Source organism: Gnatocerus cornutus, unplaced genomic scaffold (genome assembly GCF_029298725.1).
Source record: "Gnatocerus cornutus isolate USDA-ARS CGAHR unplaced genomic scaffold, icGnaCorn1.1 ctg00000023.1, whole genome shotgun sequence".
Classification (NCBI taxonomy): domain Eukaryota; kingdom Metazoa; phylum Arthropoda; class Insecta; order Coleoptera; family Tenebrionidae; genus Gnatocerus; species Gnatocerus cornutus.
The window spans coordinates 4,440,029-4,458,630 of record NW_028275375.1 but is presented as its reverse complement, the minus strand read 5'-3'; the positions used below and the strand labels follow the sequence as shown (position 1 = coordinate 4,458,630).

At 31.5% G+C, this 18,602-nt stretch overlaps 1 protein-coding gene across 2 annotated transcripts in view; it reads left to right on the top strand.

The window, feature by feature from the left end:
- Nucleotides 1–18,602, top strand: part of LOC148166487 (paired box protein Pax-6-like) — a 70,367-nt gene that overhangs the window by 48,617 nt on the left and 3,148 nt on the right. For both annotated transcript variants that reach the window (XM_088048700.1, XM_088048699.1), the window contains exons 6-7: nucleotides 11,784–11,951; nucleotides 12,003–12,270. In XM_088048700.1, coding sequence (XP_087904826.1) covers nucleotides 11,784–11,951; nucleotides 12,003–12,270 — 436 coding nt within the window. The remainder of the gene's footprint in view (nucleotides 1–11,783; nucleotides 11,952–12,002; nucleotides 12,271–18,602) is intronic.

Sequence of the window (18,602 nt, the reverse complement as noted above, 5' to 3'; positions counted from 1 at the left end):
CTTCAAATTTCATCGCAGTCGCGTCATTACAACCAAAAATACAATTGTTTTTAAACAATTTTGAAACTTTTAGGTTCGTCTTGAAAATAAAAATTTCTAAAATCTGGGTCTATTGCTCCAGAATTCTGAAATTTGGTGCAGTTACTAAACGACTTAAGGGTAACAACCTCCTCAAATTTCATTGCAGTGGCGCCAACACAACCAAAATTACATTTTTTTACAAAATTTTGAAACTTTTGAATTCGGCCTCAAAATAAAATTTCTAAAATCCGAAGCTATTGCTGCAGAACTTTGAAATTTAGTACAGTTATTAGATAAGTTTGGAGTAGCAACCTCTCCAAATTTCATCGCAGTGGCGCCAACACAACAAAAAATAAATGCAATTTTCTAAAAATATTTCCATTTCCAACAAAACAGTTGTAACGAAAGCAAGCGCATACTTATTACCCCCAATATTAATCCCTCAGATGGCCAGTATCCATTTCCTGTTTATTAAAACTAATACTTCGCCCACAAAGCTCTTGTCATATTGAATTAGCCCACCAGGTAAAACCTCGACCACCGGTTTCCTTCTTAAACGAAAATCAACAAATATTGGATAATTGTTCCCGTCTGCTTCGAATCTTTTTAACTTAAGTTGCCGTTAACCGCCGCATTGTTAATCCACCTTTCGGTATTTCGGCAGCTTTTGCCTCTAACAAAAGCTGTGAGCTTAAATTTGCATCGGTTGCTGAACAGTAATTTTTTTCTAGGATTTCATTGGAAAAAAGTGAGAGTTTCCCCGGTAAATTGCCATTTAATGCACCTCGATGTTAACACGACAGGAATAATAAGGATGTCACGTATAATTGCGTGGCGGCTGTAGTACGTGCGGGGACGGCCGGCCTCCGCAAATAAACACGCTTCTAGGTCAAGGCTTGTTAGACACTCACCCTCTGGAACGTCGCCCAAGAGACCGATCTGCAAATTGCTCATTATTGGGTTATTATCACGCGATTTTTGGCTGGCTTCTTCAGTTCCGGCGGCGAAGAGGTCTTCAAATTCTGATTCTGAAATTGTATTCACAGTTTGCTTAGTCTTCACTGCGTCATTTTAGATAATCAAATTTTCAATTCTGCATTATGTTGGTCGAAAATTGCTCATTATTCCGCTTCGATTTGGTCCGCGCTGTTTCTTCGAGTTCCGGCGGCGAAGAGACGTTGTCTCTGTCTGTTATCTCTGGGTATCAGATACATGCATGTTACTCTGACGGTGGCTGTGTAGCGGGAGCCCTTCTTTTGTCCCGATATTGAAATGGAATCATTTGAGTGTGAGTAATTTGCTTTGGTAGTGTGCCGTTGCCGTACCCCTGCTGCTGCTCACCCGGTTCCCTCCTCAGACCTGACAACTTATTAATATCAGCGAGGACTTCTTCACGTTGTCTACCATCAAAATGAAGACAAGAAGTGTTTTATAAGGTGGTGCCGCCTTCGCCGTTGCCTCGGAATCAAAGTGCGTTTTTGGCGTCCGCGTCAATGAGCAATAATATTTGGAAATCCCCTATTAAACGGCCACCTTTTTCAATTATATTCGCCGCTCTCGCTTCAGTGCGCAAACTTAAAACAGTTTTTCTACCAACTTAAGGGACATGTGTTCGCCACTATTCTCTTCTGTTGTTATGGCATTAATAACGATTTCTGTGAAATTTGGGCATGTTTACACGTTTTTTCTTCTCAAAGGAAGTCGTTGAGATTACCTGAAACCCAATCAAAACGCCGGCTAATGAACGTGGCACAAGTCAAACTCTCAATTGCTCCGAATTGTGATTGTAGCAACTAGGGCCCTTCCGACGTTTAGTGCCGCTTTATTAGTTGACTGTTCACAGCCAGTTGTCAACGACAATACTAATTTGGTGCACGAATATAATCTATTATTATGAGGGTTGCCATATTTCATAACCGATACTTATGGGTCTTTATGTGATTTTAGAAAAAGGGTGGTTTGGACCGCCCCTCAGCCACTCACCGGGCTCGAGAGCGCGTTGATATATTGATATGTCAACATTAACAGTGTCGAATTACACAAATGGCGAACGGCTTTCATTTACACCCGTTTTTAAGGTCTTTTTCATTCATGTTTACAGCTCCGCCCGACAAGACTGCATATTTATCATTCAATCAAAGGTGGATGTGAAAGGGTGTGCATAAAAGACATGTCTTTACAGGGAGTGAAATGTTCATTTGGAATGACAACTCGAAACATTGTAGGCTGGGAAAGATAAGCAAACTATGCTGATCGGGAAGATATTTATAAGCGCAATTTTTATGCTTATGTAAAACAACGAAGGCTAAGAAAGATAAGCAAACGACAATAATGTATATAATTATACACAATTGCAATGGCATATCAAAAAAAAAAATAGAAAAGATAAGCAAGATACAATTCAAAATATAAAATTTTCTGTTCGCTTTAGATACCTATAAAAATTTCCAAAAATTTTCCTTTTGACTATATTTCTGTAACTTCGCACTTTTAATTAACATATCAAGGCTAATCTTCCTCTAAAATTTTATTGCTGCAGCAGTGAAACTGCCCGATTCACTCGGTTTAATACAAAACACAAAATTTTTCGATTCACGTTTAATATTAAAATGTCTAAAATCTGTCGTTTTGGCTTTATAATTTTTTAACTTGATACAGTTTATTAGCATATCAAAGGTAACATCTCTCTTAAATTTTATTGCTATAGCATCAAAAATGCCCGATTTACCCGTGTAAATTCAAGATACAAATTTTCTGTTTGCTTTAAATATGAAAAGTTCCAAAAATTTTCATTTCCGCTCTATAATTCTGTCACTTTGCACTTTTAATTGACATGTCAGGAGTAATCTTTCTCTAAAATTTTATTGCTGCAGCATTGAAACTGCCCGATTTACACGATTTAATTCGAAAAACCAAATTTTTCGATTCTCTTCTAAAATCAAAATTCCTAAAATCTGTCCTTTTGGCTCTATAATTTTGTAACTTGACATAGTTAATTAGCCTATCAAAGATAATATCCCTCTTAAATTTTATTACTATAACATCAAAACTGCCCGATTTACACGAGTAAATTCAAGATACAATTTTGTGTTTGTTTTAAATATGAAAATTTCCAAAAAAATTTATTTCCACTCTATAATTCTGTCACTTTGCACTTTTAATTGACATGTCAGGAGTAATCTTTCTCTAAAATTTTATTGCTGTAGCATTGAAACTGCCCGATTTACACGATTTAATTCGAAAAACCAAATTTTTCGATTCACTTCTAAAATCAAAATTTCTAAAATCTGTCCTTTTGGCTCTATAATTTTCTAACTTTACACAGTTAATACGCCTATCAAAGGTAATATCCCTCTTAAATTTCATTGCTGTAACATCAAAACTGCCCGATTTACAAGTGTAAATTCAAGATACAAAATTTTTTGTTTGTTTTAAATATGAAAATTTCCAAAAAATTTTATTTTTGCTCTATAATTCTGTCACTTTGCACTTTTAATTGACATGTCAGGAGTAATCTTTCTCTAAAATTTTATTGCTGCAGCATTGAAACTGCCCGATTTACACGATTTAATTCGAAAAACCGAATTTTTCGATTCTCTTCTAAAATCAAAATTCCTAAAATCTGTTCTTTTGGCTCTATAATTTTGTAACTTGACATAGTTAATTAGCCTATCAAAGATAATATCCCTCTTAAATTTTATTACTATAACATCAAAACTGCCCGATTTACACGAGTAAATTCAAGATACAATTTTGTGTTTGTTTTAAATATGAAAATTTCCAAAAAAATTTATTTCCACTCTATAATTCTGTCACTTTGCACTTTTAATTGACATGTCAGGAGTAATCTTTCTCTAAAATTTTATTGCTGTAGCATTGAAACTGCCCGATTTACACGATTTAATTCGAAAAACCAAATTTTTCGATTCACTTCTAAAATCAAAATTTCTAAAATCTGTCCTTTTGGCTCTATAATTTTCTAACTTTACACAGTTAATACGCCTATCAAAGGTAATATCCCTCTTAAATTTCATTGCTGTAACATCAAAACTGCCCGATTTACAAGTGTAAATTCAAGATACAAAATTTTTTGTTTGTTTTAAATATGAAAATTTCCAAAAAATTTTATTTTTGCTCTATAATTCTGTCACTTTGCACTTTTAACTGACATGTCAGGAGTAATCTTTCTCTAAAATTTTATTGCTGCAGCATTGAAACTGCCCGATTTACACGATTTAATTCGAAAAACCGAATTTTTCGATTCTCTTCTAAAATCAAAATTCCTAAAATCTGTTCTTTTGGCTCTATAATTTTGTAACTTGACATAGTTAATTAGCCTATCAAAGATAATATCCCTCTTAAATTTTATTACTATAACATCAAAACTGCCCGATTTACACGAGTAAATTCAAGATACAATTTTGTGTTTGTTTTAAATATGAAAATTTCCAAAAAAAATTATTTCCACTCTATAATTCTGTCACTTTGCACTTTTAATTGACATGTCAGGAGTAGTCTTTCTCTAAAATTTTATTGCTGTAGCATTGAAACTGCCCGATTTACACGATTTAATTCGAAAAACCAAATTTTTCGATTCACTTCTAAAATCAAAATTTCTAAAATCTGTCCTTTGGGTCTATAATTTTCTAACTTTACACAGTTAATACGCCTATCAAAGGTAATATCCCTCTTAAATTTCATTGCTGTAACATCAAAACTGCCCGATTTACAAGTGTAAATTCAAGATACAAAATTTTTTGTTTGTTTTAAATATGAAAATTTCCAAAAATTTTTATTTTTGCTCTATAATTCTGCAACTTTGCACTTTTAATTGACATATCAGAAGCAATCTTTCTCTAAAATTCTATTGCTGTAGCATTGAAACTGCCCGATTTACACGATTTAATTCGAAAAACCAAATTTTTCGATTCTCTTCTAAAATCAAAATTCCTAAAATCTGTCCTTTTGGCTCTATAATTTTCTAACTTTACACAGTTAATACGCCTATCAAAGGTAATATCCCTCTTAAATTTCATTGCTGTAACATCAAAACTGCCCGATTTACAAGTGTAAATTCAAGATACAAAATTTTTTGTTTGTTTTAAATATGAAAATTTCCAAAAATTTTTATTTTTGCTCTATAATTCTGCAACTTTGCACTTTTAATTAACATATCAGAAGCAATCTTTCTCTAAAATTCTATTGCTGTAGCATTGAAACTGCCCGATTTACACAATTTAATTCGAAAAACCAAATTTTTCGATTCACTTCTAAAATCAAAATTTCTAAAATCTGTCCTTTTGGCTCTATAATTTTCTAACTTTACACAGTTAATACGCCTATCAAAGGTAATATCCCTCTTAAATTTCATTGCTGTAACATCAAAACTGCCCGATTTACAAGTGTAAATTCAAGATACAAAATTTTTTGTTTGTTTTAAATATGAAAATTTCCAAAAAATTTTATTTTTGCTCTATAATTCTGTCACTTTGCACTTTTAATTGACATGTCAGGAGTAATCTTTCTCTAAAATTTTATTGCTGCAGCATTGAAACTGCCCGATTTACACGATTTAATTCGAAAAACCAAATTTTTCGATTCTCTTCTAAAATCAAAATTCCTAAAATCTGTCCTTTTGGCTCTATAATTTTGTAACTTGACATAGTTAATTAGCCTATCAAAGATAATATCCCTCTTAAATTTTATTACTATAACATCAAAACTGCCCGATTTACACGAGTAAATTCAAGATACAATTTTGTGTTTGTTTTAAATATGAAAATTTCCAAAAAAATTTATTTCCACTCTATAATTCTGTCACTTTGCACTTTTAATTGACATGTCAGGAGTAATCTTTCTCTAAAATTTTATTGCTGTAGCATTGAAACTGCCCGATTTACACGATTTAATTCGAAAAACCAAATTTTTCGATTCACTTCTAAAATCAAAATTTCTAAAATCTGTCCTTTTGGCTCTATAATTTTCTAACTTTACACAGTTAATACGCCTATCAAAGGTAATATCCCTCTTAAATTTCATTGCTGTAACATCAAAACTGCCCGATTTACAAGTGTAAATTCAAGATACAAAATTTTTTGTTTGTTTTAAATATGAAAATTTCCAAAAATTTTTATTTTTGCTCTATAATTCTGCAACTTTGCACTTTTAATTAACATATCAGAAGCAATCTTTCTCTAAAATTCTATTGCTGTAGCATTGAAACTGCCCGATTTACACAATTTAATTCGAAAAACCAAATTTTTCGATTCACTTCTAAAATCAAAATTTCTAAAATCTGTCCTTTTGGCTCTATAATTTTCTAACTTTACACAGTTAATACGCCTATCAAAGGTAATATCCCTCTTAAATTTCATTGCTGTAACATCAAAACTGCCCGATTTACAAGTGTAAATTCAAGATACAAAATTTTTTGTTTGTTTTAAATATGAAAATTTCCAAAAATTTTTATTTTTGCTCTATAATTCTGCAACTTTGCACTTTTAATTAACATATCAGAAGCAATCTTTCTCTAAAATTCTATTGCTGTAGCATTGAAACTGCCCGATTTACACGATTTAATTCGAAAAACCAAATTTTTCGATTCTCTTCTAAAATCAAAATTCCTAAAATCTGTTCTTTTGGCTCTATAATTTTGTAACTTGACATAGTTAATTAGCCTATCAAAGATAATATCCCTCTTAAATTTTATTACTATAACATCAAAACTGCCCGATTTACACGAGTAAATTCAAGATACAAAATTTTGTGTTTGTTTTAAATATGAAAATTTCCAAAAAAATTTATTTCCGCTCTATAATTCTGTCACTTTGCACTTTTAATTGACATGTCAGGAGTAATCTTTCTCTAAAACTTTATTGCTGCAGCATTGAAACTGCCCGATTTACACGATTTAATTCGAAAAACCAAATTTTTCGATTCTCTTCTAAAATCAAAATTCCTAAAATCTGTTCTTTTGGCTCTATAATTTTGTAACTTGACATAGTTAATTAGCCTATCAAAGATAATATCCCTCTTAAATTTTATTACTATAACATCAAAACTGCCCGATTTACACGAGTAAATTCAAGATACAATTTTGTGTTTGTTTTAAATATGAAAATTTCCAAAAAAAATTATATCCGCTCTATAATTCTGTCACTTTGCACTTTTAATTGACATGTCAGGAGTAATCTTTCTATAAAATTTTATTGCTGTAGCATTGAAACTGCTAATTTAAGAGAAAAAAAATTCAAATCGCTTTAAATATGAAAATTTAGAAAATTTTTTTTTGCGGCTCTAGAATTCTGTAACTTTGCATTTTTAATTACCATCTCAAGGATAATCTTTCTCTTAAATTTCATTGCTCTAGCATCAAAACTGCCCCATTTACACGTGGTAGTTCAAGACTGTTCGCTTTAAATATATTTTTTTTTAATTTTTCTTTTTGGTTTCATAATTCTGTAACTTCGTATTTTGAATTATCAAAACTGGAACAATCATTCTCTTAAATTTTATTGCAAAAGCTTTGAAATTGCCCGAGTTACACGATTTCATTCGAAACATAAAATTGTTGGTTAACTTTTAATATAAAAGTTTGCAAACTGGGTCTTTTTGGCTCTATAATTTTAAAATTTGACACAGTTAATTTCAAATCAGAGGTAATATTGCCCTTAAATTTCATTGTTTGAGTCTTAAAACCGCCAAAGTTACACCTTTTAATTCAAAAGAGACAAAATTTTCGAATTGATTCAAATATAAAAATTTCCAAAATTTGTCTTTTTGACTCTATAATTTTGAAACTTAACAAACTCATTTAAAATGTCAAAGGTACTATCTCTGTTAAATTTCATAGTTTTAGTGTTGAAACTGCCCGACTTACATGCATGAATCCAAAATACAAAATTTTCAATTCACTTTTAATTAAAAAATTTCCAAAATCTGTCTTGTTGGCTCTATGACAAACTACTTGACACACTTAATTGGCATTTCCGAGGCAATTTCCACTTACAATTCATTGATTTAGCGTTAAAACTTCCCGAGTTACATGTTTTGATTCAAAACCCAAAATTTTCAGATGATTTTAAATACAAAAATTTCTAAAATCGGTTCTAAAATTTTGTAACTTTACACAGATAATCAGCACTTCGAAAATAATTTCGCCCTTAAATTTCATTGTTTTAGCCCTAAAACCGTCAAAGTTACACCTTTTAATTCAAAAGACAAAATTTCTAAAACTTCTCTTTTTGACACTGTGATTTGGAACTTGAACTCAATTAAAATGTCAAAGGTTCCTAATACCCCTCTTAAATTACACGGCTTTAGCAATAATACTACCCAAGTTAACACGTTTTTTTCGAAATACAAAATTTTTGGTTCACTTTTTATAAAAAAAATTCCAAAATCTGTACTTTTGACCCTAGAGTTTTGTATTTTGCCTCGATTATTTGGCAGTTTCCAGGTAACGTCCCCTTAAAATTTCATTGTTTTTGCGTTAAAACTGCCCGATTTACACGTGTTAATTCAAGACACAAAAAATTATGAATGCAATTTTCGCCTAAGATAATGCAGAATTGAAAATTTTAATATGCCTATCTAATAAAATGCCATATCTTAACTGCATTTATCGCCTATGCCAAGGTGGCTGTAAAAGGATGTGTATCAAAGACATGTTTTTCCCTTCCACGGATTGAATCATTCATTTCGACTCTTTCAGAAATTAGGCGCTTAGTTTCATTTTCTTTACCACGAAATGAAATTTTCTTTCCACCCACGCACCCAAAAAAGGTTAATTTAAAATCGAAAAACATCCCCAGTATGTCGTAGGTGTCTACCTACAGCCTTGACGCAATTTCAACCGCCGCCCCTCCGTTCGTGACTCTTTCCTTTGGTCCTTATCGCCAGTTTCTGGATGGCTGCTTCCACCGTAACGCAGATCGGGATGTCTTATCTTACGGGACGCCCACCCAAACTAAGCGAGAGGAACCACCACCGACCCCTAAGGTTCCCTAGGGATCCCACCCCTACTCTCGCTCGTTTAATCCCCACAAACAAGACGTGGATGTGTTTACCGACACGATCCGGGGATAATTACTATCATATTTGGAAACGCGTTGTTATTTAAGAAAGACTTGAAGCGATCGATTTGGTGGAAATAAGAAGGTAATTTTTATATTTCAGGGAGGGAGCCGGGACTGCACGCTGGTGGGAACATCCAGGGGTGGACTCTTTATTTCTGTTCTAATTCTACATTCATTTTACAAGTCCGATTTCACGATTTACTTCGAAACACAAAATTTTTCGATTCACTTCTAAAATCAAAATTTCCAAAATATGTCCTTTTGGCTCTATAATTTTGTAACTTGACACAGTCAATACGCCTATCAAAGGTAATATCCCTCTTAAATTTCATTGCTATAACATCAAAACTGCCCGATTTACACGTGTAAATCCAAGGTACAAAATTTTTTGTTTGTTTTAAATATGAAAATTTTCAAAAAACTTTATTTTTGCTCTATAATTCTGCAACTTTGCACTTTTAATTGACATATCAGAAGCAATCTTTCTCTTAAATTTTATTGCTGTAGGATGGAAACCGCCCGATTTACACGATTTAAGTCGAAACACAAAATTTTTCGATTCACTTCTAAAATCAAAATTTCTAAAATCTGTTCTTTTGGCTCTATAATTTTGTAACTTGACACAGTTAATACGCCTATCGAAAGTAATATCCCTCCCTAATTTCATTGCTATAACATCAAAACTGTCCGATTTACACGTGTAAATTCAAGATAAAAATTTTTTTGTTTGTTTTAAATATGAAAATTTCCAAAAAAATTTATTTTTGCTCTATAATTCTGCAACTTTGCACTTTTAATTGACATATCAGAAGCAATCTTTCTCTTAAATTTTATTGCTGTAGGATGGAAACCGCCCGATTTACACGATTTAAGTCGAAACACAAAATTTTTCGATTCACTTCTAAAATCAAAATTTCTAAAATCTGTTCTTTTGGCTCTATAATTTTGTAACTTGACACAGTTAATACGCCTATCGAAAGTAATATCCCTCCCTAATTTCATTGCTATAACATCAAAACTGTCCGATTTACACGTGTAAATTCAAGATAAAAATTTTTTTGTTTGTTTTAAATATAAAAATTTCCAAAAAAATTTATTTTTGCTCTATAATTCTGCAACTTTGCACTTTTAATTGACATATCAGAAGCAATCTTTCTCTTAAATTTTATTGCTGTAGGATGGAAACCGCCCGATTTACACGATTTAAGTCGAAACACAAAATTTTTCAATTCTCTTCTAAAATCAAAATTCCTAAAATCTGTTCTTTTGGCTCTATAATTTTGTAACTTGACATAGTTAATTAGCCTATCAAAGATAATATCCCTCTTAAATTTTATTACTATAACATCAAAACTGCCCGATTTACACGAGTAAATTCAAGATACAAAATTTTGTGTTTGTTTTAAATATGAAAATTTCCAAAAAAATTTATTTCCGCTCTATAATTCTGTCACTTTGCAATTTTAATTGACATGTCAGAAGCAATCTTTCTCTAAAATTTTATTGCTGTAGCATTGAAACTGCCCGATTTACACGATTTAATTCGAAAAACCAAATTTTTCGATTTTCTTCTAAAATCAAAATTCCTAAAATCTGTTCTTTTGGCTCTATAATTTTGTAACTTGACATAGTTAATTAGCCTATCACAGATAATATCCCTCTTAAATTTTATTACTATAACATCAAAACTGCCCGATTTACACAAGTAAATTCAAGATACAAAATTTTCTGTTTGCTTTAAATATGAAAATTTCCAAACATTTTCATTTTTGCTTTATAATTCAGTAACTTCGCACTTTTAATTGACATATCAGGAGTCATCTTTCTCTTAAAGTTTATTGCTGTACCATTGAAACTGCCCGATTTACACGATTTAATTCGAAAGATCAAATTTTTTCGATTCACTTCTAAAATCAAAATTTCTAAAATCTGTACTTCTGGCTCTATAATTTTGTAACTTGACACAGTCAATTACCCTATTAAAGGTAATATCTCTCTTAAATTTCCTTGTTATAACATTAAAACTGCCTAATTTACATGTGTAAATTCAAGATACAAAATTTTCTGTTTGCTTTAAATATGGAAATTTCCAAAATTTTTCATTTCCGCTCTATAATTCTGTAACTTGACACAGATACTTATTAGCATATTAAAAGTAATATCTTTCTTAAATTTTATTGCTCTAGCATTAAAACTGCCCGATTTACATGTGTTAATTCAAGACACAAAATTTGTTCGCTTTTCGCTTTAAATATATATATATTTTTAATTTTTCGTTTGGGTTCTATAATTATGTAACTTCGCACCTTTAATTGACATATTTGGAGTAATCTTTCTCTTAAATTTTATTGCTGTAGCGTTGAAACTGGCTGATTTACGCTAGTGGGAACATCCAGAAGTGGACTCTTTATTTCTATTCTAATTCTACATTCTCTTTGCAATTTCTTTTTATTGTCTTTAAGTCCGCTTTTGTAATTTTATCATTTCAGTGCTCGAAAACGGACGAAGGAACTTCCAACTTCTGGGTGTTGGGAAATCCAGGGCTGGACTCAGAAACCACTTTTTTTCTTCCTCTGGATGCAATTTGTTTATCCTCTCCTCTTCCTTTAGCTGTTGTGTCTTCACCGTTGTAATAATTCCCAATTCTTCCATTGCACTATTTTTAACTATTTCTCTTCTTTCCAGTGACGGACCTGGACGGCATCAACTCCGACGAGACCAACTCAGGGGACAACTCCAACGCCGGTTCAAGTATAGGACCCGACGATGATCAAGCAAGACTTAGGCTCAAGAGGAAGTTGCAAAGAAACCGCACGTCTTTCACAAACGACCAGATAGACAGTCTCGAGAAAGGTAAACTCGACTCAATAAACCCCTTCGACTTAAACCGACACCCAATTTCAGAATTCGAACGAACGCATTATCCAGATGTGTTCGCTCGGGAGAGGTTGGCGGCGAAAATTGGCCTTCCTGAAGCCAGAATTCAAGTGTGGTTCTCAAATCGGAGAGCCAAGTGGCGGCGAGAAGAGAAATTACGCAATCAACGGAGAGGCGCTCCGGCTCCTGCGGAGCATCCGGGGCCGGCGGCGTCGCCGCCGCGTCTTCAGGGGTTTAATAACACGACGATGTACTCGCCGATTCCGCCGCCGATGTCTATTGCCGATACGTACAGGTACGCCCCCGTTGCGAGATTTTAGGGGTTGGTTTTCTTAAGGTTGAACTATCCATTTTTTAAGAGAGGGTGAAACAGGATCTGGGAACTTTTTGCTTGGTCTCTAAACTAAAAATTCCTAAAATCTGTGTCTTTTGCTCTAAAATTTTGCAATTTAGTGGAGGCAATATACAACTCTAAATTAGTAACTTCCCCAAATTTTATAGTTGTAACACTAAAATTACTAAAATTACGAATTTTTTTGCAAGGTGCGGAAACTCTTTGCTTGGTCTCAAAACTAAAAATTCCTAAAATCTGTGTCTTTTGCTCCACAATTTTGTAATTTGACAGAGTTAAAACATATCTCAAAAATAGTAACTTCTCTAAATTTTATAGCATCATAGCTGTAACACTAAAATTACCAAAATTACGAATTTTTTTGGAGATTGTTTGAACATTTTGCTTAGTCTCAAAAATAAAAATTTCTGACTTCTGTGTCTTTGGCTCCACAATTTTGCAATTTAGTAGAGTTAATAAACGACTGAAAAATAGTAATTTTTCCAAATTTCATAGCCTTAGCACCACAATTACTAAAATTAAAAATTTTAGTGAATGATCTGGGAACTTTTTGCTTGGTCTCAAACATAAAATTTTCTAACTTTTGTGCCTTTTGCTCCACAATTTTGAGATTTGGTTAAGTTAATAAACGATTTAAAACTAGTAACATACCAAAATTTCATAGTTGTAGCACTAAAATTACAAAAATTATGAATTTTTTTGAAGGATGCGGAAATTTTTTACTAGGTCTCAAAATTAAAAATTTCTGACTTCTGTGTCTTTTGCTCCACAATTTTGTAATTTAGTAGAGTTAATACACGACTCAAAAATAGTAACTTGCCCAAATTTGATAGCCGTACCACCAAAATTACAAAAATTACGAATTTTAGTGGAGGATCTGGGAACTTTTTGCTTGGTCTAAAACATAAAAATTTCTAACTTTTGTGTCTTTGGCTCCACAATTTTGCAATTTAGTAGAGTTAATAAACGTCTTAAAAATATTAATTTTCCCAAATTTCATAGTTGTAGCACTAAAATTACAAAAATTACGGATTTTTTTGCAAGATGCGGAAACTCTTTGCTTGGTCTCAAAACTAAAAATTTATAAAATCTGTGTCTTTTGCTCCAAAATTTTGCAATTTGGTGGAGTTAATATACAACTCTAAATTAGTAACTTCCCCTAATTTTATAGTTGTAACACTAAAATTACCAAAGTTACGAATTTTTTTGGAGATTGTGGGAAATTTTTGCTTAGTCTTAAAAATAAAAATTTCTAATTTCTGTGTCTTTTGCTCCACAATTTTGTAATTTGGTAGAGTCAATACACGACTCAAAAATAGTAACTTGCTCAAATTTGATAGCCGTACCACCAAAATTACTAAAATTACGAATTTTAGTGGAGGATCTGGGAACTTTTTGCTTGGTCACAAACCTAAAAATTTCTAACTTTTGTGTCTTTGGCTCCACAATTTTGCAATTTAGTAGAGTTAATAAACGTCTTAAAAATATTAATTTTCCCAAATTTTATAGTTGTAGCACTAAAATTACAAAAATTAAGAATTTTTTTGCAAGGTGCGGAAACTCTTTGCTTGGTCTCAAAACTAAAAATTCCTAAAATCTGTGTCTTTTGCTCCAAAATTTTGTAATTTAGTGGAGCTAATATACAACTCTATATTAGTAACTTCCCCTAATTTTATAGTTGTTGCACTAAAATTACCAAAGTTACGAATTTTTTTGGAGGTTGTGGGAAATTTTTGCTGAGTCTTAAAAATAAAAATTTCTAATTTCTGTGTCTTTTGCTCCACAATTTTGTAATTTGGTAGAGTCAATACACGACTCAAAAATAGTAACTTGCCCAAATTTGATAGCCGTACCACCAAAATTACTAAAATTACGAATTTTAGTGGAGGATCTGGGAACTTTTTGCTTGGTCTCAAACATAAAAATTTCTAACTTTTGTGTCTTTGGCTCCACAATTTTGCAATTTAGTAGAGTTAATAAACGTCTTACAAATATTAATTTTCCCAAATTTCATAGTTGTAGCACTAAAATTACCAAAGTTACGAATTTTTTTGTAGGTTGTGGGAAATTTTTGCTTAGTCTTAAAAATAAAAATAAAAATTTCTGTGTCTTTTGCTCCACAATTTTGTAATTTGGTAGAGTCAATACACGACTTAAAAATAGTAACTTGCCCAAATTTGATAGCCGTACCACCAAAATTACTAAAATTACGAATTTTAGAATTTTAGTGGAGAATTTGGGAACTTTTTGCTTGGTCTCAAACATAAAAATTTCTAACTTTTGTGTCTTTGCCTCCACAATTTTGCAATTTAGTAGAGTTAATAAACGTCTTAAAAATATTTAATTTTCCCAAATTTCATAGTTGTAGCACTAAAATTACAAAAATTACGAATTTTTTTGCAAGATGCGGAAACTCTTTGCTTGGTCTCAAAACTAAACATTCCTAAAATCTGTGTCTTTTGCTCCACAATTTTGCAATTTAGTGGAGCTAATATACAACTTTATATTAGTAACTTCCCCTAATTTTATAGTTGTTGCACTAAAATTACCAAAGTTACGAATTTTTTGGAGGTTGTGGGAAATTTTTGCTTAGTCTTAGAAATAAAAATTTCTAATTTCTGTGTCTTTTGCTCCACAATTTTGTAATTTGGTAGAGTCAATACACGACTTAAAAATAGTAACTTGCCCAAATTTGATAGCCGTACCACCAAAATTACTAAAATTACGAATTTTAGAATTTTAGTGGAGAATTTGGGAACTTTTTGCTTGGTCTCAAACATAAAAATTTCTAACTTTTGTGTCTTTGCCTCCACAATTTTGCAATTTAGTAGAGTTAATAAACGTCTTAAAAATATTAATTTTCCCAAATTTCATAGTTGTAGCACTAAAATTACAAAAATTACGAATTTTTTTGCAAGGTGCAGAAACTCTTTGCTTGGTCCCAAAACTAAAAATTCCTAAAATCTGTGTCTTTTGCTCCAAAATTTTGCAATTTAGTGGAGTTAATATACAACTCTAAATTAGTAACTTCCCCTAATTTTATAGTTGTTGCACTAAAATTACCAAAGTTACGAATTTTTTGGAGGTTGTGGGAAATTTTTGCTTAGTCTTAGAAATAAAAATTTCTAATTTCTGTGTCTTTTGCTCCACAATTTTGTAATTTGGTAAAGTCAATACACGACTCAAAAATAGTAACTTGCCCAAATTTGATAGCCGTACCACCAAAATTACTAAAATTACGAATTTTAGTGGAGGATCTGGGAACTTTTTGCTTGGTCTCAAACATAAAAATTTCTAACGTTTGTGTCTTTGGCTCCACAATTTTGCAATTTAATAGAGTTAATAAACGTCTTAAAAATATTAATTTTCCCAAATTTCATAGTTGTAGCACTAAAATTACAAAAATTACGGATTTTTTTGCAAGATGCGGAAACTCTTTGCTTGGTCTCAAAACTAAAAATTTATAAAATCTGTGTCTTTTGCTCCAAAATTTTGCAATTTAGTGGAGTTAATATACAACTCTAAATTAGTAACTTTCCCTAATTTTATAGTTGTTGCACTAAAATTACCAAAGTTACGAATTTTTTTGCAAGGTGCAGAAACTCTTTGCTTGGTCCCAAAACTAAAAATTCCTAAAATCTGTGTCTTTTGCTCCAAAATTTTGCAATTTAGTGGAGTTAATATACAACTCTAATTTAGTAACTTCCCCTAATTTTATAGTTGTTGCACTAAAATTACCAAAGTTACGAATTTTTTGGAGGTTGTGGGAAATTTTTGCTTAGTCTTAGAAATAAAAATTTCTAATTTCTGTGTCTTTTGCTCCACAATTTTGTAATTTGGTAGAATCAATACACGACTCAAAAATAGTAATTTGCCCAAATTTGATAGCCGTACCACCAAAATTACTAAAATTACGAATTTTAGTGGAGGATCTGGGAACTTTTTGCTTGATCTCAAACATAAAAATTTCTAACTTTTGTGTCTTTGGCTCCACAATTTTGCAATTTAGTAGAGTTAATAAACGTCTTAAAAATATTAATTTTCCTAAATTTCATAGTTGTAGCACTAAAATTACAAAAATTACGAATTTTTTTGCAAGATGCGGAAACTCTTTGCTTGGTCCCAAAACTAAAAATTCCTAAAATCTGTGTCTTTTGCTCCAAAATTTTGCAATTTGGTGGAGTTAATATACAACTCTAAATTAGTAACTTCCCCTAATTTTATAGTTGTAACACTAAAATTACCAAAGTTACGAATTTTTTTGGAGATTGTGGGAAATTTTTGCTTAGTCTTAAAAATAAAAATTTCTAATTTCTGTGTCTTTTGCTCCACAATTTTGTAATTTGGTAGAGTCAATACACGACTCAAAAATAGTAACTTGCTCAAATTTGATAGCCGTACCACCAAAATTACTAAAATTACGAATTTTAGTGGAGGATCTGGGAACTTTTTGCTTGGTCACAAACCTAAAAATTTCTAACTTTTGTGTCTTTGGCTCCACAATTTTGCAATTTAGTAGAGTTAATAAACGTCTTAAAAATATTAATTTTCCCAAATTTCATAGTTGTAGCATTAAAATTACAAAAATTACGAATTTTTTTGCAAGATGCGGAAACTCTTTGCTTGGTCCCAAAACTAAAAATTCCTAAAATCTGTGTCTTTTGCTCCAAAATTTTGCAATTTGGTGGAGTTAATATACAACTCTAAATTAGTAACTTCCCCTAATTTTATAGTTGTAACACTAAAATTACCAAAGTTACGAATTTTTTTGGAGATTGTGGGAAATTTTTGCTTAGTCTTAAAAATAAAAATTTCTAATTTCTGTGTCTTTTGCTCCACAATTTTGTAATTTGGTAGAGTCAATACACAACTCAAAAATAGTAACTTGCTCAAATTTGATAGCCGTACCACCAAAATTACTAAAATTACGAATTTTAGTGGAGGATCTGGGAACTTTTTGCTTGGTCACAAACCTAAAAATTTCTAACTTTTGTGTCTTTGGCTCCACAATTTTGCAATTTAGTAGAGTTAATAAACGTCTTAAAAATATTAATTTTCCCAAATTTTATAGTTGTAGCACTAAAATTACAAAAATTAAGAATTTTTTTGCAAGGTGCGGAAACTCTTTGCTTGGTCTCAAAACTAAAAATTCCTAAAATCTGTGTCTTTTGCTCCAAAATTTTGTAATTTAGTGGAGCTAATATACAACTCTATATTAGTAACTTCCCCTAATTTTATAGTTGTTGCACTAAAATTACCAAAGTTACGAATTTTTTTGGAGGTTGTGGGAAATTTTTGCTGAGTCTTAAAAATAAAAATTTCTAATTTCTGTGTCTTTTGCTCCACAATTTTGTAATTTGGTAGAGTCAATACACGACTCAAAAATAGTAACTTGCCCAAATTTGATAGCCGTACCACCAAAATTACTAAAATTACGAATTTTAGTGGAGGATCTGGGAACTTTTTGCTTGGTCTCAAACATAAAAATTTCTAACTTTTGTGTCTTTGGCTCCACAATTTTGCAATTTAGTAGAGTTAATAAACGTCTTACAAATATTAATTTTCCCAAATTTCATAGTTGTAGCACTAAAATTACCAAAGTTACGAATTTTTTTGTAGGTTGTGGGAAATTTTTGCTTAGTCTTAAAAATAAAAATAAAAATTTCTGTGTCTTTTGCTCCACAATTTTGTAATTTGGTAGAGTCAATACACGACTTAAAAATAGTAACTTGCCCAAATTTGATAGCCGTACCACCAAAATTACTAAAATTACGAATTTTAGAATTTTAGTGGAGAATTTGGGAACTTTTTGCTTGGTCTCAAACATAAAAATTTCTAACTTTTGTGTCTTTGCCTCCACAATTTTGCAATTTAGTAGAGTTAATAAACGTCTTAAAAATATTTAATTTTCCCAAATTTCATAGTTGTAGCACTAAAATTACAAAAATTACGAATTTTTTTGCAAGATGCGGAAACTCTTTGCTTGGTCTCAAAACTAAACATTCCTAAAATCTGTGTCTTTTGCTCCACAATTTTGCAATTTAGTGGAGCTAATATACAACTTTATATTAGTAACTTCCCCTAATTTTATAGTTGTTGCACTAAAATTACCAAAGTTACGAATTTTTTGGAGGTTGTGGGAAATTTTTGCTTAGTCTTAGAAATAAAAATTTCTAATTTCTGTGTCTTTTGCTCCACAATTTTGTAATTTGGTAGAGTCAATACACGACTCAAAAATAGTAACTTGCCCAAATTTGATAGCCGTACCACCAAAA